Genomic DNA, 22,555 nt, shown 5'->3' on the forward strand with positions numbered 1-22,555 from the left:
ACTGGTCACAACATAAATTTAACAAAGTCAGGGACTGTAAGACTAACTCTATCTGGCTGTCATCTTTCCGGCTTTTAAATCACTCAATAGATCATGAAAAAAACAGGGTCCTCGTCGATTGATTACTCAACCTTGTTAAAAAAGAAGAAACTTTATGGACGCAAAATTGAAATTTATTTAAAAATTAGTTTTATTAGATAGACCGAGAACTTTTCAGCTGAATTGTGTTACGTTTGATCTAAATCAATGTAAACATACCTTGGATGTTTCATTTCGTATTGAGAATTCGTAGAGGACAATCTTTCGTACGGCCTGTAGTGGTGATGCATATAGGGAGACATTTTTGGAGAATAACTTGGGGACGGGCTTGACTGCTGATGGTTCGATTGATTGTTTTCAGGATCTTCTTTCAATATCTGTAACAAAATAAAAACATTTTAGTATTCGCGCAGTCGCGAGTAAACTATTCACTATAACTATCATAAAGTAGAGTACTTAACAAATATTGACAAAATTATTTGATATGGACAGAAAATGCATTCGAAAAACATCAAATGTTCTTATCAATATTTCACTATTTGCATACGTTAGTATTTAAATTTACCCGTTGATACATCAAGGTAAATGTAAATTTAATGGTACAAATATTGGCTTTACTGAAAATATATAAATAAGATATAGTTTTGGATTGCATATTGCTTCTTCCAATATAATATTTTTTATTAAGTTAGTGACTGGTTAACTAACTCCTTTAAATGCATAACAAATTAATTTACTAAGTAATGTTCAAGTGCGTTCGATGATCAGTCGTGATGGTTATAGAATATGGAATATAATTTCTTGACCTAGCCACAACATATCAGCAGGTATAAATAATAAGGCATTGTTTATTATAATAAATGACGCACACAAAACTAGGGATGCCGAAACAACATCGATATATAGATATTTTTTGAAAAAAATTTGGATATATTTATGACCGATATATATCGATATTTAAAAAAAAATTTAAACACTATAAAAAAACATTTAATTATTTTTTATAAACTGTTTATAATTGGTACTTAATTTAAAAAGGTTTAGTGTATTTTGGTACTTCATTTTAAATATTTGGTAATTTTTGGTACTTAATTGTAAACATTTATTATATGTTATAGTTTATTAATAAAGTACATTATAATTTTAAAAAATATCTCAACAATAATATTCAAGAATTTCTCAAAAATAGTAAGCCTTTCATCACCTTTACATATTTTGAACACACCTAATATGTTGAAATGATCACAAAACTGTTCTCTCACGATAATAAACATAAAAAATAACCACCATTTCCATTACTTTTAATTTTATATCTACGTCTGAACACACCTCCTACGAAATCGTACAAAACATTATTATTTATCAGCCTGGGTGGGATTCGGTTGAATTTGGTAAAGTCTAATCCAAGCTTATGAATTCCCTGAACTGTGGCAAAACTATTAGTCGTAAATCGTCTTGCGATAATTTTATCTATGCCACACGGTACCCGAACCGTTTGTTTCTCATAAACCCTCATACGGAATAACTTTCGGCAAATTTGCATATGTTTATCTCATCAACGCATGTTTTTAAAGAACATTTTCCATATCTTCTTACGATTAATTTTTATTTAATTTTCAAATTAATCTCTATTGTTTAGATTCATTGAAGGTCGCGCACTGAGGCGCCTATTAGACAAGATCAGAATAGAAATTATGTATTTAAATGGTTTATATTGTTTATTCCATCGGTTAATACATATTTATCAGGCATGCGAGCTTCATTTAATAGAAAACTATAATTTTAGGTTAGTTTTAATGGTCCATCTTCAACTAGACTAGTATTTAATTAACGTACTTGAATATTTCAAAGGTTGATTTCATTGATTGAAAAACCGATATAATGATCGGCTATAGATATCCTAGTAGATGGGCACGACCTAAATAAGCTGGGTACTTGGGTTCCACATGAATTAACAGTGAATATTTTATGGACAGAGTTTTCATTTGTTTGCTGAACTAAAGTTAATTTTAGCCATTCTTAAAAACGTGTGATTACAAGTGATGGAAAGTGGGAAACATAAGATAATAATGTGCAAAAATATTTAAAATATGAACCTATTTTCAAAAGAGCCTTGTTAAAATTTCTTCGTTCAGTTTGTCGTTCATGAAGTTCAATTAAAATGGCACATAACCGGTCAATTGGTCCCTGGCCTACCATAGTAAAACACATATTTTGGCAAAATTAGTTTTTTTTATCCAACATAATTCCCTTCAAGGGTGATACACTAATTATAGCGACCCTCCAACTTTTCGATACCATTTTTTCAGTACAATTTGTCCTTTGCTTCAAAATAGACCTCAGTTTTCATTTATTTCATTTCAGTCTTCATTGTCTTGGTGAAGCAGCACTTACTTTTTCTTCAAATGCGGCCGTTTTCCGGCGATTTCGTCCTTCAAACTGCCTAATAATGCTATATAATAGTCGCTGTTGATGGTCCTTCCTTTTTCAAGGTACTCAATGAAAATTATTCCATGCGCATCCCAAAATACGGCCGCCATAACCTTGCCAGCCGACTGTTGCGTTTTCCCACGCCTTGGAGCGGATTCATCGTGTGCACTCGAAAGACTGTCGACTGGACTTCGTAGTGAAATGATGGAGCCATGTTTCATCCATTGTTACATATCAATGCAAAAACTCGGCTTTATTACGCTTGATCATCTTCAAACACTGCTCCGAATCATTAACTCATTGTTTTTGGTGAAAAGTGAGCTCGCGCGGCACCCACTTTGCACAGAGCTTTCTCATACCCAAATATTCGTGAATGATATGATGTACACGTTCAGTTGATATCTTTAGAGTGTCTGCTATTTCATTCAATTTCAATTTACAGTTATTCAAAATCATTTTATGGATTTTTTAAATGTTTTCGTCGGTAACAACCTCTTTTGGGCGTCCACTGCGTTCACCGTCTTCGGTGCTCATTTCACCACGTCTAAACCTAGCACACCAATCCTTGATGGTTGATTTTCCTGGGGGCAGTATCCGGAAACTCGGCATCAAGCCAAGTTTTTGCTTCAACTGCATTTTTCCCTTCAAAAAGCAATATTTTATCAGCACGCGAAATTCCTTTTTATCCATTTTTTTCACAATAATAAAAATTGCTTCACTCAAAATGCTATAATTCACAAATTAATGATCCGACAGCTTTCAAATTTATACACGCATCTTTTGAGGGTTAGTGCTAACAAAAGAACATATGGATTTAATTCTAGTAGCGCCATCTATGTGTCAGGCCGAGGACTTTTCAATTGACCCGTTATATCATTGATTAATGTTTTGAAATTTATATGAATAAATTCGCCTTGAAAAACATTAAAAGTCTAAATTACTTTATCGCAACCCTTTATTATTATCGCCTATGAATCTGAAGTAAACTTATCTTTTTGAAATAAAAAATTAATTATACAAAGAATTATTCACAACCAAATATTCTCAGACGACACAGTTATTATGGCAAATGCATATATCTGCTTAAGGCTACAGAAAAAGTATAAATAACATGCAAACGGAAAATCCACTAATGGACTAGAGATTGGAAAAGAAACAGCTTAATAGCTCGAAATCTGTTCATGCCAATATTTCGATGCAGTCACTTTAGACAAAGTGCAGAGCAAGCAGATATTGGATATTAGGAACATGTCTTAAAACCAAAAAGATACATTCACTAATCAGGTACAAAGCCTGTTTGGACTTTTGGGGTGCAAATATGAAGTTGCGCCAAAACATCAAACCGACTAGTGATCCAATCCAACGCATGATAAAGTTGAAATTAAATGGATCTACGAATTTGTACAGGATTTCGGATTAAAACACGAAATAAGGTTACCAAATCAGAGCAACGTGGAAACAATAGAGCTACTGAGCAACACGCAGGAAACCATTTAATATTAATCATTTAGAATTAATTTGTACATTGTACTAAGTATACCTAATATAAGATGTAATCAAAAAAGCGTCGCGCTTTGAAAGATATTTATTGATATTCAAATGATCATCAAAACAGATGTAGTTTTAATTCAGTTCGTTATCTTGTTTCCATTATGGAATCAGAACATTCTCTGAAAGGTGGCAGAAGGCCACAATGGACATCAATTACAATTGAATAAAGAAAAATGCCTTAAAGTTAAATTCAATACCTAATATACAAAACTTGTATTACCATAATACATCCATAGAATATGTTAATACATTTAATCGTTTTACTGTAATAAACTTTATAGTATCACCGTCTCTACTATAAAAAAATTATTATTCTTTCTATAGTTATTAATATTATTCTTTCTATAGTTTCTTAGTTATGTATATAAGTTGTGATACGTGTAAGTTGTAAAATAAATACTCTAAATTGACTAGAACCCTATTTTATTTTAACGGAAAGAAAAAACCTTTATAATATAAGCACATAACTCTTCATATCAACAGACACCACATTGATTTCTTAGAATATCCAGTGCCATATTACTCGCGCTATATAACTCTTCCATCCTGAAGAAACGTACAAAAGGATGTAGTCACTGTTTCATCTAGACAGCTTACAGTTATAATACACTTGTTTGTGATTATCGGTTGTATGTTCAATAGTTTGCCTTATTTATTTATTTATGGAACCGTTCCCCAACCGTTGATGTCTCCAAAATGTCAATAGTCCATGACTGAGCTACTGCAAACCACCTTTAGTAACCATGAACTACACCATGAATTGTGATGCTTATAACAAAATTATACGGATCAATTCACCTTTGGTGAGCTTACAGACCGAACTGCATTACTTCCGGCCGAACTCCACAAAACTATGACAGGAAATGCTTGCGCCAAAACATCAAACCGACTAGTGATCCAATCCAACGCATGATAAAGTTGAAATTAAACGGATCTACGAATTTGTACAGGATTTCGGATTAAAACACGAAATAAGGTTACCAAATCAGAGCAACGTGGAAACAATAGAGCTACTGAGCAACACGCAGGAAACCATTTAATATTAATCATTTAGAATTAATTTGTACATTGTACTAAGTATACCTAATATAAGATGTAATCAAAAAAGCGTCGCGCTTTGAAAGATATTTATTGATATTCAAATGATCATCAAAACAGATGTAGTTTTAATTCAGTTCGTTATCTTGCTTCCATTATGCTATCAGAACATTCTCTGAAAGGTGGCAGAAGGCCACAATGGACATCAATTACAATTGAATAAAGAAAAATGCCTTAAAGTTAAATTCAATACCTAATATACAAAACTTGTATTACCATAATACATCCATAGAATATGTTAATACATTTAATCGTTTTACTGTAATAAACTTTATAGTATCACCGTCTGTACTATAAAAAAAATTATTATTCTTTCTATATGTGTATTAAAAGTATGTGAATTATTCAAATAGTACGTGTTACAGGAATACCGAAATAGTACAGTCCCTAGTAAAGATGTTTTCGTTACATCCAATGACATATTTAAATTTCGTAGTAAATAAAGTTAGTCCTAATTTAAATATCCTCCAGACCTTTAGAGACAAACGAATTCTATAAATATTACAATATGTAACCACAATGATATAAAAAATAGAAAAAATATACATAATATAGAAAATAAGCGAAAATAATAATACTTTACATAATGCAGTAAAGTATGCAGTCTCACGGTGAATCATTAATCATAATGAATGTATCGAGGTAATAAAACGGTGCTTTCGATAACTAAAAGTCATGAATGAGGTCATACAAATGCGTATGCACACAATAAAACGTCTTAGAGGTATCGGGGATTGTCTAATTTGGAGAAAGCGTAGAACAATGTGCATATTTGAATTTATATTTTAGCCAATTGTTAAGTTTCTTACGTTATAAGTTATGTATATAAGTTATGACACGTGTAAGTTGTAAAATAAATACTCTAAATTGACTAGAACCCTATTTTATTTTAACGGAAAAAAGAAACCCTTATAATATAGCACATAACTCTTCATATCAACAGACACCACATTGATTTCTTAGAATATCCAGTGCCATATTACTCGCGCTATATAACACTTCCATCCTGAAGAAACGTACAAAAGGATGTAGTTACTGTTTCATTTAGACAACTTACAGTTGTAATACACTTGTTTGTGATTATCGGTTGTATGTTCAATAGTTTGCCTTATTTATTTATGGAATCGTTCTCCAACCGTTGATGTCTCCAAAATGTCAATAGTCCATGACTGAGCTACTGCAATCCACCTTTAGTAACCATGAACACCATGACCATGAACTACACCATGAACTGTGAACTTATAACAGAATTCTTCTTCCGGCCGAACTCCACAAAACTATGTCAGGAAATGCTTCGACCAAATGAGGAACGATTGCCAATCCAACGTCAGCTAAGTCTTCTCTTCTTGGTAAACTAGTTCTCTTGAGAAGTAACTCAATCAGGTTATGATATCTCTTGTACGAATAACTTCGCAATAAAAATACTTAGGAAATATTAATTTGGCAAGTTAATCTTAAAGCAATCCTGGTCATCCAATGGTATATCAAAAAGATGGTTCAAGAAACTGAAATGTAGTGAAAATATTGTTAAGTTAACAATAAATGAAAGATTTGCAAAAACATGTATAACATGTTGGCATAATATGTTATGTTGTATGAAATGTATATGTATATCAAATATATATATATATATATATATATATATATATATATATATATATGAAACATGTATATATTAGAGTAAACCAACTTTGCTACAATGAAAATAGTCGTTAATTAGAACGAATAATGATGCATAACAATGAATTCATTCATATGCATCAACCATCAATGTACATCTCTACTGAATGTCGATAGTGCTGCAAGTGCTTTAGTTCGTTGATTTAAGTTTGAAATTATACTTTTGAGTAGGGATGTTGTCAAAAAAGTCTTCAATAGTTGTATAAGAGAGTATTTTTGTGTGAAAAAGTAGAGTTAGTGAAAAATATCGATATTATTAAAAAGAAATATCAACATTTTTGAAAATATCGATATATCAGTATTTTTCTCCGCGTCCTCGTTGTTAAAGTGAAATAATATCTTGAAGAAAAATAACATAAAATATATAACGGAAAAGTATCTTTTCACCAAGAAAACGCACTATGTCACAAGTCGATCAATTAATTAATTGATCAATCAATTAAAATCAAATCGATCAATTACTTTCTACATCTGCTTTTTATCCACTACTAACTTTTATGGACAACAAAACGATACTTCAAGAAAGATGATACAATGATATAATTAAGAAGTAGCGGCCAAAATTTGAAAACAAAGACACATTATTATACAAAAAATAGACAATTGATGGGATGAATAGTCAAATTTATAATAAAAATGTGTTCTTCTTAGTAAAACTAGAAACTCATTGAAGTAACATGTTGTTGTAAACCTATTGAATAGTCCAGTGACATTTTAACTCTTGTTATGAAGAATAGCGATACATATTCTGTCAACCATAATATTCTGGGGGCGTAATAATGAATGTTACTAGTATATCGTCGAGGAAAATCCTTGAAGAAAAACTTCAATCATCCTTCAAAAGTGAAACTGAATGAACCCGGATATCAAGTTGGCGCAACTTTCGTGTCTGTCGTATATTCGGCATGCAAATTACCGTTCCACTGGCAGTTTAGAACACTACGTACATAAACAGGGTAAAGCGGGATAAAACGACGGTCAAAAACTTTGTATCCCGGGAAAGATGGGCCTCATGTTTTTTTATTTTTGCATTGCAAGAGGTTTGCTGGCGAGTTTGCACCATTTTAATGAATAAAACATTAGATAATCTGTGTATGTATATATATATATATATATATATATATATATATATATATATATATATATATAATGTTATAATAATAGGTCAATTGAAAAGTCCCCGGGTTGATACATAGATGGCGCTACTAGAATTAAATTGATATGTTTTTTAGTTAGCCCTAACCCCCAAAAGATGCGTGTATAAATTTGAAGATTGGTATAGTTTATATAGTATCAACATTGAGTAAAAACAGATATATACAATTTGCATCACAAAACTTAAATTTGTTATTGTACACCTCAAAAATATTCTTAATGAAAACTCAAATCAATCTGCTCAAAATGTGATCTCAATAAATCTTGATGGAAATATAATTTGAATTCGGAAAATTACAGCTGCTCGAAAAAAAACAGAATTTTTTGCGATTTTTTTTCAAAATTTGCAAAACAGCATCAGCAATTTTATAACATCACTTTGATATAATAGAAGAATGTATAAAGAAGGCTCACATTCGAGAAAAATGTCATTAAAGTTTCGTTTTTTTGGATGCTGCGTCACTAAAACATCTATATCTCCGAAAATAAAATAAAATTTGAAAAATCCTATTAAGGACACATCCTAAAAGAAGTAAGCTTTGATTATATGAAATAAAAACGATTTTTCTTTATACAATATCCTCAAAGTTTCGGATTAGTTACGAATCAGTTTAAATATCGCCTCATTAAAACAGCTCCATATTCCAAAATAATTTAAATTTTGAAAAATCCTTTTCAGGGCATGTTCCTGAAGAGTTTAACTTTGAAGACATGAAAAAAAAAATCGATTTTTATCCCCTTAAAATATGAACTATCTTACCTTAAAGGGTTTCCTTGTCGGCGAATCCAAAGATGGCGGCGCACCATCCATTTCTTGTTGTCGTTGAGACTGACTCTGCGCCACCGCCAGTTTCTCGTGCTCGATGCTCAGGCCCTTGACCTGAAGACATTCGGCGGCCTTGAGGAAACTGGAGAGGGCGTCCTGCGACACGTGTACCTCGCCTTTGTACATGAACTCCAGGAGAGCGGCCATGTTCGCAGCCGAGGTACCGTCCAAGATGACCAGAAGGTTCTGGTGGAGCGGCGCGGTCTCGAACAAGTCCGCCAAATGTTTGCTGCATGCCGCTAAAATTAGTTTGTGAGCTTTGAACGTCACCCCTGCAACAAAACGAAGGTTTAGACTATTTTTATACGAGCAAAATAGGTATTTTTTCCTTAGCTAATTTCATGCATGATAATATTATATTGAATGCCGTTAAATGGAAAAATAATAGTAGTTTATTTTCTTTTTATTATCAATTGAATCATAGAGAAAAAACCTAATACCAACAGACCAGTTTGGATTTATTAACAAGCATTCAAAAATTGACTAAGACCACAGAATAAGAGCTGTATTGAAAAAGCCTACGAAAATAAAAAAGTATACTCAGCTATATTCTTAGATATAGCACAAGCCTTCGATAAGGTTTGGCATGAAAACCTTGTTCATAAACTACATAAAATGTTACCAAAACAACACACCGAATTACTAAAATCGTACATTACAGCCAGAATGTTTAGAGTTAAACAAGAAGCTTACTCTACAATAAAAGAAGCTAAAGCAGGTGTACCACAAGGAAGTGTACTGGGGGTAAAAAACGTGTTTTACTATGGTAGGCCGGGGACTTTTCAATTGACCTATTATACAGCCGAACATAGAACGTCCTCCTTTTGCGAAGTCCGTTAAAAAAAAAACTTGAACACTAGAACCTTTACTACATCTTTTACCAATAAATAATAAACGTTTCTACAATGAGTATTTATAAACCTTCATAAATAACAGAACAATTTCAAAATAATTTATGCAATAACAGCGAACGACTATTCATAAGCTAAATTGGACTGGAAAAACGGCAATGAATTTATCTAGGTCAATAGACCGTTCTATTTCTGTATGTGCGTTAGTTAAAAATGTGGGATAGTATATGCAAGATCGCTGTACGGCCCCGATTATTTATGTCTAAAAATGCGAGCTAAACTATTCAAAAAGAAATATGGGTATTGCTTATTTTCATTTAACAATTTCAATAAAGATCAAATAATCAATTTTACTGAAAGAAAAGTACTAAGAAACTAATTACTCAGTCTGGAAAGCCACAAAATATCTAAAGCGCTCATGCCTACAAAGTCCACCTATAAGAGACTTATGTGGGAATTGGGCACGTGACAATCACCCAAAAGCAGAAGCATTTGCTGAATATCCAGAAAAAACTTTCAAACCAAACGAAACTAATATTGAACATAATTTTCCGGACATGGAAGCTGAAAATTCGATGATTGAATTAGTCACGCCAAAAGAGTTAACCAAAGTTATTAAAATTGACAATAACCCCAAAAAATCACCAGGCTATGATTTAATAACAGGAGAATTACAGCAAAAACTACCAAGAAAGGGAATTATAAAACTCACCAACTTGATCAATACAGCATTTAGATTAAAACATGTCCCAGACATTTGGAAGATGGCGGAAATTATAATGATCCCAAAACCTGGGAAGACACCAAACGAAATAAAAACCTATAGATCTCTATCACTGTTGCCAGTAATATCTAAGGTTTTTGAGAAACTCCTGTTGAAAAGAATAAAACCGATCATAGAGAGAAAAACCCAATACCAACACACCAGTTTGGGTTTATTATCAAGCACTCAACAATTGACCAGGTCCACAGAATAACAGATGTTATTGAAAAATCCTACGAAAGTAAAGAAGTATGCTCAGCTATATTTTAGATGTAGCACAAGCTTTCGATAAGGTTTGGCATGAAGGCCTTATTCATAAACTACAGAAAATGCTACCAAAACAACACACCGAAACTATTAAAATCATATATTACAACCGGAATGTTTACAGTCAAACAAGAAGCTTACACTACAATAAAAGAAGCTAAAGCAGGTGTAACACAAGGAAGTGTACTGGTCCCAATGCTTTAACTACTCTACACTTGTGATATACCACAAACGGAAAATATTACGATGGCTATATTTGCTGATGATACTGCGATTATAGCTGCCGGAGACAATAGTGAAGAAGCCTCATAAAAATTACAACAGGCAAGTGACAATATAAATAATTGGACACAAGCTTGGAAAATAAGAATTAATGAAAGTAAATCTGTACATGTGCAGCTCACCTATAAACAAACCGTACAAGCACCCATAACATTAAATAACACTATCATTCCATATAGCAACAACGCAAATATCTCGGAATGAATCTCGATGCAAAACTTCGCTGGAAGGAACATATAAAGAAGAAAAGAAAAGGACTGGAATTGAAATATAGGAAAATGTACTGGCTAATTGGAAGAAAATCACAATTATCAGTACATTGCTATTATACAAGCAATTACTAAAACCTATATGGACATACGGAGTTCATTTATGGGGATGTTCTGCAAAGAGTAACATAAACAAAATACAAATTTTTCAGAACGAAGTCCTGAGGGTATGTAGTATTGTGGGTGCACCCAAATACTATAGGACTGATTACTTACATCGAGACCTTCAGATACCTACAGTCAGTCAAGAAATCAAGAGAATTGCAAGGGAGCATGAGGAAAAACTCCATTCCCACCCGAATATTAAAATATTACAATACCACCAGAACAGGACACAGACTCAAAAGAATCAAACCATCTGATCTTGTGTAGTGTTGTGTAGTGGGGTGCATATAATAAAAAATACAGTAGTGACGTGTATAAACATTATTTCACCAGAGTCTGAGATAGGGCCGATGGGTCCTCCTAGTTATATACCTAGATTTAAGTTATCATAAAGACAAATTGTAGGTTAGACGGAAACGACTAGTAACAATGTAATAAAAACTATTATAATAATTTAATAATAATATATTAATAGGATACGCTGGATAATATTAATAAGAAAAATATGTTAAATCAGCATAAAATTACACAACCGCAATTTAAACCAATTATTAAGAACTAGTTTAGTTGTTATAGTACACAAATTTCCTAGTCTATCTAATGACCATTTAATAACCCTCTTCGAAATAATTTTTTATATTAGTGCAGTTAGTTTATTAATTTTGGTTGCACTAATATCATGGTAATTTAATAAATGAGTTATTATAAGAAAGGTAACCTGATAATAATGAGTAATCTCCTGATAATAAACTAGCAGACTGAGGTAATATCACCTGCTAAATCGGCGTAAAGATCGGCGTAAAGCTAAATTGCATGGAAAAATGTAATTTTGATAATTTGAAGTTGCTGTGGGTTTAAACATGTATTCAAGAACCACTGCAATGATCAACTATGAATGTTCTGGGATAAATACCAAGTTGAGGTCAAAGATAGCGCTAATAATTTTTAAACAATTTTCATAAATTTTCACTATAATATCTTAAAACGGCCGCCAAATTAATTAGACTAGAAAACCGAAGCGGTACTAAGATAACGTAATCCTAAACAGATGGAATATGATACTAAAATAATGTGGGATGATAATTAACAAAAACGCAAATGAATCATGTAAAAATAGAAAAATAGGAACAACTAAAGGTATTTAAGTAGTTGGGTACAGAAGTCGAAAGCAATGAATGCCAAAAGTGGAAACACCATGATTTTAAACTGCGCTATAAATAAAAAATCATTATAACAAGTCAATTGAAAAGTCCCCGGCCTACCATAGTAAAACACATTTTTTGGCAAAATTAATTTTCTTTTATTCAACATAATTCCCTTCAAGTGTGATAGACTGACTGATTATAGCGACCCTCCTACTTTTCGATGCCACTTTTGTAGTACGATTTGTCCTTTGCTTCAAAATAGGCCCCAGTTTCGTCGATCGCCTCTTTATTCGACGACAATTTCTTCCCAGCAAGCATTCTTTTGAGACCTGAGAACAGGAAATAGCCGCTGGGGGCCAGATTTGGAGAATACGGTGGATAAGGAAGCAATTCGAAGCCAAATTCATGGATTTTTGCCATCGTTTTCACTGACTTGTGACACGGTGCATTGTATTGGTGAAGAAGCACTTGCTTTTTCTTCAAATGCGGCCGTTTTTCGGCGATTTCGTTCTACAAACGGTCCAATAACGCTATATAATGGTCGTTGCTGATGGTCCTACCTTTTTCAAGGTAGTCAATGAGAATTATTCCATGCGCATTGCAAAATAAGGACGCCCTAACCTTGCCAGCCGACTGTTGCGTTTACCCACGCTTTGGAGCAGGTTCATCGTGTGCAGTCCACTCGGATGATTATCGATTGAAGGCATGTTTCATCCATTGTCACATATCGACGTAAAACTCGGGTTTACTACGCTTGATTATGTTAAAACACTGCTCCGAATCATCAACTCGTCGTTGTTTTTGGTCAAAAGTGAGCTCACGCGGCACCCACTTTGCACAGAGCTTTTTCATACCCAAATATTCGTGAATGATATGATGTACACGTTCAGTTGATATCTTTAGAGTGTCTGCTATTTCATTTAGTTTCAATTTACGGTCATTCTAAATCATTTTGTGGATTTTTTAAATGTTTTCGTCAGTAACAATCTCTTTTGGCGTCCACTGCGTTCACCGTCTTCGGTGCTCATTTCATCACGTCTAAACTTAGCATACCAATCCTTGATGGTTGATTTTCCTGGGGCAGTGTCCAGAACTCGGCATCAAGCCAAGTTTTTGCTTCAACTGTATTTTTTCACTTCGAAAAGCAATATTTTATTAACACGCCAAATTCTTTTTTATCAATTTTTTTCGCAATAACAAAAGTTGTTTCACTCAAAACGCTATAATTCATAAACTAATGACCCGATAGCTGTCAAATTTATACACGCATCATTTGAGAGTTAGGGCTAACTAAAATACATATGGATTTAACTCTAATAGCGCCATCTATGTGTCAGGCCGAGGACTTTTCAATTGACCTGTTAATATAAAGGAAATATCAATCAAAACTAAAATGGTTTTACAAAAGTCATAGAAGGCAAATTAAAGATGAGTTCGAATGACCTGCAAGGGTGGGAGAATAAGACCTTGAAGTAAATTCTATTCTATATAAATCTATTGACAGGAAAAAATACACCTACTCTTTTAACGATCGAAGGGTAGAATGGATAAGCAAAAAGCAATGCAATTTTATTTAAAAATTACATAAAGAAGTTATTCTTGTAATCAGCCTGGTGTATTTATTATTTTTTAATATATTAGATGCGAAATAAGGATGTATACACAGATAAAATAAGGAAAATATCTAGCAGTTAAAATTAAACTAACTATAACATTTGCATAGATGGAATATATAGGACAAATAGTAATTTTGTAAACATTTTAAAGTGTTAATATATATGATGTTTAAGAGTTTATGCAATTATTATTATTTATTATTTACTTTATAGACCTAAGTTTTGAAAAGTCAATAGTTCATTTAATAATTGTTTATAATAACAAATTTCTTTAAAATGCATTTCTAAATTCTAAAAAAATAAGTTTCCTAATTATATTCGTTATTGCTTTAATAGATATGTTAGTCACATATGAATTACAAAATTGTTTTATTTATATATTCCCTGTTTTAATATATAAATATTATTACTAAATATATTTTACGTTTATACCATAAAAGTAAGAAAAGGTATCTATAATTATATTTGATACTTTGAACAGTTACAGTTCTAAAAATAAGGCTACTTATGATACATTTGTTATAATATTCAGTGTTGTAATAATTTAAAATTATCAATACTTTGTTGATTATTGAAACTTTATGAAAATAAGATTTAATTAAACGCAGTTTTAAAATAAATTAGTGAGATAGTTTCCATGTAGTTTAATATACAGATTTGTTATTGTAATTAATGTTATATATCAAATATATTTCTGATCTTATAATAAAAATATGGTCAAAAGAAGTTTTAATAGGATAATATATTATTCATAAATTATTTTCTTTATCTTATTATATGAGAAATATGATTACTACTGGTGGATCACTCGTACATTGATTACACGACTAGTGAAAAACGAAAAATTTTCGTTCTTTATCCTAAAGTTTATTTTAAGATTTTCCGCTTAGTTATGGACAAAAAGGAAAAGAAAATACCTTTTTTGGTATACAGTTTGATTTTGTAATAGTTATAGTAGTTATACTTATATTTGAATTTTTTATAAATTTTCATTATTTTTAATACATTTAAAAATACCACGCGATCAGAGAGGGGTTTAAACTTTCACATAGCGCTAATAGGTGGCACTAGAGTGATAAACAACAATTAGGTGTTTTGTTGAAATCTAAAATACCGCAAAATGTCGTCGCGAAAGTGTAAATATGATGCTGATGCATTTTGTTATATATGTGGGCAATTTATTAAAGTTTCAGAGTTAAAATACGAATTAAATACATCTCACGTTCTCTGTGAAGCTTATGGAGCTTATTTCGACTGTCCTGTTCATGATAGACATGAAGACAAGACATGGCCTCCACATGTTGCTTGTAATAATTGTAAAAGATGTAATTCTATTTCTGTTTAAACAATTTGTTAAAAAACTGGATCAAACCTCAGAAGCGTTTGAATACTTGAAGAATTTTTTTCCAAAATTATCAGAAGCAAAGGTTAGGGCTGGGCTTTTTGTTGGTCCGCAAATCAGACAGATTTTCGCGGATGAAAAATTTCCAACGCTGCTAAATCGTACTCATAAAGCGAGTTGGAATAGTTTCAAAGTAATAGAAGCAGCAGGAAATAACAAAGCGGAAAACTGCAAAAGGTAGTTGAAAATATGCTAAAAAAAATTAAGCCTATGGGCAGCAAGATGTCATTAAAAGTTCATATGTTGCATGCTCATTTAGAAAAATCCAAAAACAACATTCAGAAGAGCAAGGAGAACGTTTTCACCAGGACATTATGAGCCTCGAACAACGTTATCAAGGCCAATACAATGAAAACATGCTGGGAGACTATATTTGGGGTTTATTAAGAGATGGTACCTATGAACATAGAGGAAAAGTACAAGCGTGCACTTTTAAATTATTTTATACTTTTTTGTAAGTTATTTTGATAGCAAAACTTAATAAAAATAATTAAAATATTCATTTAAATGGTTTTTTGAAAAATATCGTTCCAGCGGTTTCCTAAATAAAAAAGCAAACTTTATCATGCCATATATTTTTTTTCGTCTAATTAAGACTAAAGAATTTTGTGTTGATCCGTGTTATTGTTAGAAATTTATATGAACAAATTCGTTTAAAACGAAATTACTTCTTTTTCAACCCAAGATTTTATGTACTTTTCATATAACTAGCATATAAACACTACTAAAAATAAGTACTACTTCTCACCATAAAATTGAATTTCCTTTCAATAAATCAAAACATTGTATGTAGCAATTTAAATAATTTCCTACAAGAACCTTTTCTATTCGAAGCAGTTTTTTTGTTGTTGTTGTTCCTCGCCTGTACGGTTCGTAGTTTTCTTGGGGCATAGTAGGTAAACGTAAAGCCGAAAAACATGTGAACCGCAACAGTCCAACCATAACGCCCAACGGAAACGAAGAACAAAAGGCTATGCATCCGAGCGATTTTAATGTAACGGTATCGGTGTTGTAATTTCTTTTTTTCCTTACTAAAATAATGCAGTGCAATGCCAAAACGCCGGTACTGAGTCCAACGATAACAGGCTCGAGTAAAACGAAAGTTTCGACAAGAATCTACGAATAGGGTTAGGCTGTTGCAATGTTGCAACGTTGTCGACGATAAATTATTTTTCATAGGTAGCAGAAAGTGTGTCTAATCAAATCTAATTTAAAAAATGCACCGAGAAAAAGTCAGGTCAATTTATTATGCTGTTTCTTCGACGAACAAAACAAATTTCAATTGTTTATGCGAGAGGCCTACTTAGTAAATGATATAAAACGTCGACTAAACATGACATGGTCTAATCTATAAAAAGATAATTCAAATAAAAACAGCAATGGTTTCTGCAATTTTTATATATAACAGTTTTATAGATCTTTTAGATAATATTTTGGGAAAATATTTTCAGCAAAAGCACTGGTGTTAAGATAATTCACAACAATATTCTAAATTGTTGTTGTGAGTTTGTTTACAATAAAGTTGATGTGTTAATAATAGATTAACAATAATAAAACCAAATAATACACACAACTTATATGAAAAACTTGGTCTAACATTGATTTACGCGAAGTTCTAGTTCCATTCGGTTTAATTCAAAGAAAATTGCTCTTGAAAACTTCAATAGACGTTGAAGCGCTCATACCAGATTGTTAATTAATACAATTAATACATTTAAGCTCTGAAAGAGAGATGAGTTAATAGCTGAGAATGTCAATGACAAATCGTGTCAAAAAGTATGTGTTATGGCAAACGGATATTTCAAAATATTTCGAACAATATTTACGTATCGACAATATATGAACCAAATGTAGTCAAGTCAAGCAAAAAAAAACTAAACAGATCTCTAGTTGAAGAATTCATAAAAAAAATTGATATGTTAAAGCATGCCTAACAAAGATTCTGTAAAGTACTTTTTTATATATTTTAAAGTCTCCTTTTACCAACTATGGGTTTATCTGGACTGGACCTACAGTTTAACGTGGACTCCGAACCACGGTCCTCAGTATTAAAGCCTACCGACTGGCGAGTGACCAACTTTAGAAATCATCCCAATCGACGAAGACATCCGGTCTTACCCAGCCCGGTTACTGGCGTGACTGGGATCATTTTCCTTGTCGGATTTTACACTCTTGCCTAGAACATTCGCAAATTTTACACAATCATAAACATAAATTTACGACCAGCCCCAACAGGATTCGAACCTGCGGCTATCGCAACAGTAGGAGGACTGTCCCATCGCCTTTACCACTGCGCCACCAAGCCGGTTGTAAAGTACTTGATGAAGTATTGTAGTTGCACATGCTTGTAAGGTTGTTAGGTTATGGTAATATCATTACTAAAATGAACTTTATTTTAATTACCCAAATATTACAAGATAATTTGATCAAATATATATAATTTAAACCTTTTTTGGGTTGGAGTAAATAAAACTGTTGATAACATTTGAGGTTCGGCCTCATTTGTTTTGTTTATTGTGTATATGGATTCCTAATAATTTTCTTCAACCATGTAAAATGAATATTTTGGTAGCCCTGTCAAATACATTTGCATCTGCATTCAAATTATCATCATATTTTTCAGTAGGTTTGTCATTGAAACAATTCTAATTCTGATTCTGATTATTGAATTCTGATAGTTGTCTACTCTTGAGTTTATTACTTGTATTTATTAATTTTATTGCCAAGTGTTATATCGACAGTATTTTTGCTTAATGTCCTTCAACAGTCTACCACATTTCATGGTTAGTGTGTCTGGAATACTCACTAAGTTCAATTCTACAAGTTGACTGTGAAATATAAGACAATATATCCAAATAAAAATTGAAGCTAAAACTTTCAAATGTTGGATTGCGAAAACGATGGTTGGGAAAGGGTAAGTGACGTCAATGTTTCATAGCTCATCTGATGTCTATGGGTGTGATTTAAAATGGTGAATTTTGAAGTTTTGTGTTTTTATTTCTATAAAATCTTAGAAATCCCACTTTTAATTTAAAAATAAATGTATTTTTAATAACCTCTCTATAGTATATTATTTTTATAAATCAACAATTTTGTGATCCTTGATTACAGTCATCTAGCCTATTAGAATGAGGTACATGTTAGTGAGTATAATGTATTTTAAGGTATTTCAAGGATGTTTATAATCCTTTTTACGACATTTGATGTCAATAAATGTATTACTATTAATACCAGTTGTATAAACATGATTCATCCACAAGTTTACTATTAATGAGTCATATAAAACAATACTTCATTGAATATAAATTCTAAATAAACATAAACATAATAAAAAAATAAATCGTTTGAACATCACCGGAACATGTCATTCACCAATCCAAGTCAAAATTATAAAATTAGTTGTAGTGACTTAAATTGGAAAATCTTCACGATAACGGCTTGAAATATATTACTAAAAACCATAATATGAACAATCGTATATACAAATTTGTTATTACTTAAGTTTTTAGTGAGACATTCATCTTTGTGATAAAACAAATTTGTTAAAAGTTATGCTTGATACATTATACAAACATTGTTAATTTAACTATGGTTAAATCATATTGGTATGTCTAATGATTCATAAGTAATTAATCCTCTAATACACAACAAATAACGTACATCTATTTCAAATTATAAACATCAAAGTTATTACTAATAGTTTTTCATTGATTGGAACATCAATAAACATAAGTATTGAACAATAAACCATAATATTATATCAAAAAAACCCAGATGCCATTTGGATTCTATAATAATTTCTTTTATAATATATATCCGTTTTATATTAAGAAAAAAATAGATAATTTATTTTAAGAAGTTATTGATCTATAATAATTTAATATTGTTATTGTGCTTGTTTGTATTTTAATAAGCGATAGCTATTAGTGAAAATTTGAATTTTGATACATCTGTATATAAAATTTCTGTACCCAAAGTTTTTTTAATTATATTTCCCTACTAACTATTGATTTATTCAATATATACAGATATCATGGAACGCCCAAAATGATATCTTCGACATTCGTTACTGTTGGTAAGCTTGTACGGTGATGCTATTTCATTATGTCTTAATTAAAAGTGATATAAATGAAGTAGTAATTATAATGTCCATGGGAAAAAACAGCATGTATATACAAATTTGTTATTACTTAAGTTTTTAGTGAGACGTTCATCTTTGTGATAAAATAAATTTGTTAAAAGTAATGATTGATACATTATACAAACACTGTTAATTTAACAATGGTTAAATCATATTGTTATGTCTAATGATTCATAAGTAATTAATCCTCTAATACAGAAATAAATAATGTACATATCTATTTCAAATTATAAACATCAAAGTTATTACTAATAGTTTTTCATTGATATTATATCAAAAAAACCTAGATGACATTTGATTTCTATAATAATTTCTTTTATAATATATATACGTTTTATATTTAAAAAAAATAAATAAAAGATAAATTTATTTTAAGAATTATTGATCTATAATAATTTAATATTGTGATTGTGCTTGTTTGTATTTTAATCAGCGATATCTATTAGAGAAAATTTGAATTTTGATATATATGCATATAACTTTTCTGTATACAAAGTTTATTTTAATTATATTTCCCTACTAACTATTGGTTTATTCAATATATACAGATATCATGGAACGCCCAAAATATCTTCGACATTCGTTACTATTAGAAGCTTGTATGGTGACGCTATTTCATTATGTCTTAATTAAAAGTGATATAAATGAAGTAGTAATTATAATGTCCATGGGAAAAAACAGCATGAAGGATCAAACAAATTTGAAGACAATGAAAAACATTCAGGCAGTTTAGCGGCTGATGAATCAACTCCAAAAGCAGGCAACATGGCTACCACACGAAAAAAAAAGAGTTTTCTGAGGAATATTATGAGATGTGATCTAAAGTGGATTATTACAATAATTTCAAGGACAAAAAGTCTTGGATTAGTCCAAGAGAACATCCACGTTGACACTTACTAATTGAATAGATGGCATCAATATATCAACATTTGAGTGAATAATTAAGCCTTCAGAAATAACCATTATTATAAAAATTACAGATATAACAATTTAGTCATAATTTTAAAACCCCAATTCCCAAAGACCATTTTGTTTACGTGATATTACTATGTATGATTCATTGACATTACCTAAATTACTAAAAAATTGAGTCCGTTCTTCCGTGGCGAAATTTATCTCACATATAAAATACTAATAAATAAAAGCATAATCTGCTATAATTATTAAGGTAACACGACTAAAGCTTAAGAAATTGTTTGATTGTTTCATTAGAAGAAGCAACTCATTGAAAGAAAAAAAATGGAATTTATGATATTTTTCTCGTATCTTTTGTTATTTATAGCTCAAACTGAACGAAATAATTTTGGAACATCATTAAAAATTGCAAAGTGAGCGATATATTAGGAGATATGTATTACACGAAAATCTAAATATGCAGCAATGAGTGTCGAAAATGCAGTTTTGAGAGTTCCATGATTAACACGAAACCTAAGTTATTTAATTAACAATTAGGTTAGATTGTTGTTTACATTTATACACAAATATTTGATTTTACAGATATTGCTGATTAAAATATATGCTAGCTCTTTCAACTAAATTCCTGTCAGATATTTTTGAAAGCCCTATAAAAATTGCGACTTACAGTGTTGAGTAACTTTCGGTGAATTAACCAATTTTGATTCTATTTATAATACATTTTTGTCACTCGTCTCACCTTTTAGAAATAGAATAGTTATAATCTCAAATGAATCAAAATGTATATATTCATAACGTTAATTGGTCTCCTAACATAACAAGTTAATTGAAAAGTCCCCGGCCTACCATAGTAAAATACATTTTTTTGCCAAAATAATTTTTTTGTATTCAACATAATTCCCTTCAAGGATTATACATACACTGATTATAGCGACTTTCCAACGTTTCGATACGATTTTTGTAGTACGATTTGCCCTTTGCTTCAAAATAGGTTCATCAGTTTTCACTGATTTGTGACACGGTGCATTGTCTTGGTGAAGCAGCGCTTTCTTTTTCTTCAAATGCGGCCGTTTTCCGGCGATTTCGTCCTTCAAACTACCCAATAACGCTATGTAGTAGTCGCTGTTGATGGTCCTTCCTTTTTTACGGTAGTCACTGAAAATTATTCCATGTGTATCCCAAAATACGGCCGCCATAATCTTGCCAGCCGACTGTTGCGTTTTTCCACGCTTTGGAGCGGGTTCATCGTGTGCAGTCCATTCGGATGACCGTCGATAGGACTTCAGAGTGAAATGATGGAGCCATGCTTCATCCATTGTGACATATCATCGCAAAAACTCGGGTTTATTACGCTTGATCATCTTCAAGAACTGCTCCGAATCATCAACTCGTCGTTGTTTTTCGTCAAAAGTGAGCTCGCGCGGCACCCACTTTGCACAGAGCTGTCTCACACCCAAATATTCGTGAATGATATGATGTATACGTTCTGTTGATATCTTTAGAGTGTCTGCTATTTCATTCAATTTCAATTTACAGTCATTCAAAATCATTTTGTAGATTTTATTAATGTTTTCGTCAGTATAAACCTGTTTTGTGCGTCCCCTACGTTCACCGTCTTCGGGGCTCATTTCACGACCTCTATACACTTAGCATACCAATACTTGATGGTTGATTTTCCTGGGTGTGATGGTTTTGTTTTTGCAATTTAAATCTATTTTTGTACTGGGTTATATTCATAACGTTAGTTAGTCTCCTAATATACATAAAAGAAGGAAATGTTTATCGGATAATTTTGCAGGCTTATTCGCTAAATAAATAAAGTTTAATTCACACTATTCAGAAACATAATAGTTATAAGCTTAAATGATTATATATGTAGAATGTAATAGTTTTGTTTTTGCAATTTAAATGTACTTTTGTACCGGTCGATATTTATAACGTTAATTAGGCCGCTAATATGCATAAAAGAAAAGAAATAACCACTAGAGGGCGTTGTAGTTTTGTTCGTCAAAAATCAAAA

General features: G+C 31.5%; 1 protein-coding gene across 7 annotated transcripts in view; it reads right to left on the minus strand.

Annotated features, from left to right (window-relative positions):
* The window catches only part of chinmo (Chronologically inappropriate morphogenesis), a 148,101-nt gene that overhangs the window by 15,793 nt on the left and 109,753 nt on the right, over positions 1-22,555 (minus strand). For all 7 annotated transcript variants that reach the window (XR_013007095.1, XR_013007096.1, XM_076413518.1 and 4 more), the window contains 2 exons: positions 8,714-9,051; positions 259-416 (listed from right to left, as the gene is read on the minus strand). Coding sequence is in view for 5 of the 7 variants with exons in the window: in XM_076413518.1 (XP_076269633.1) it covers positions 259-416; positions 8,714-9,051 (496 nt within the window). In the remaining 2 variants the exon portion in view is untranslated. The remainder of the gene's footprint in view (positions 1-258; positions 417-8,713; positions 9,052-22,555) is intronic.

This window comes from Rhynchophorus ferrugineus, unplaced genomic scaffold, assembly GCF_030347505.1.
Source record: "Rhynchophorus ferrugineus isolate W39M unplaced genomic scaffold, kcgeb_rfMv2 rfM9, whole genome shotgun sequence".
Classification (NCBI taxonomy): domain Eukaryota; kingdom Metazoa; phylum Arthropoda; class Insecta; order Coleoptera; family Curculionidae; genus Rhynchophorus; species Rhynchophorus ferrugineus.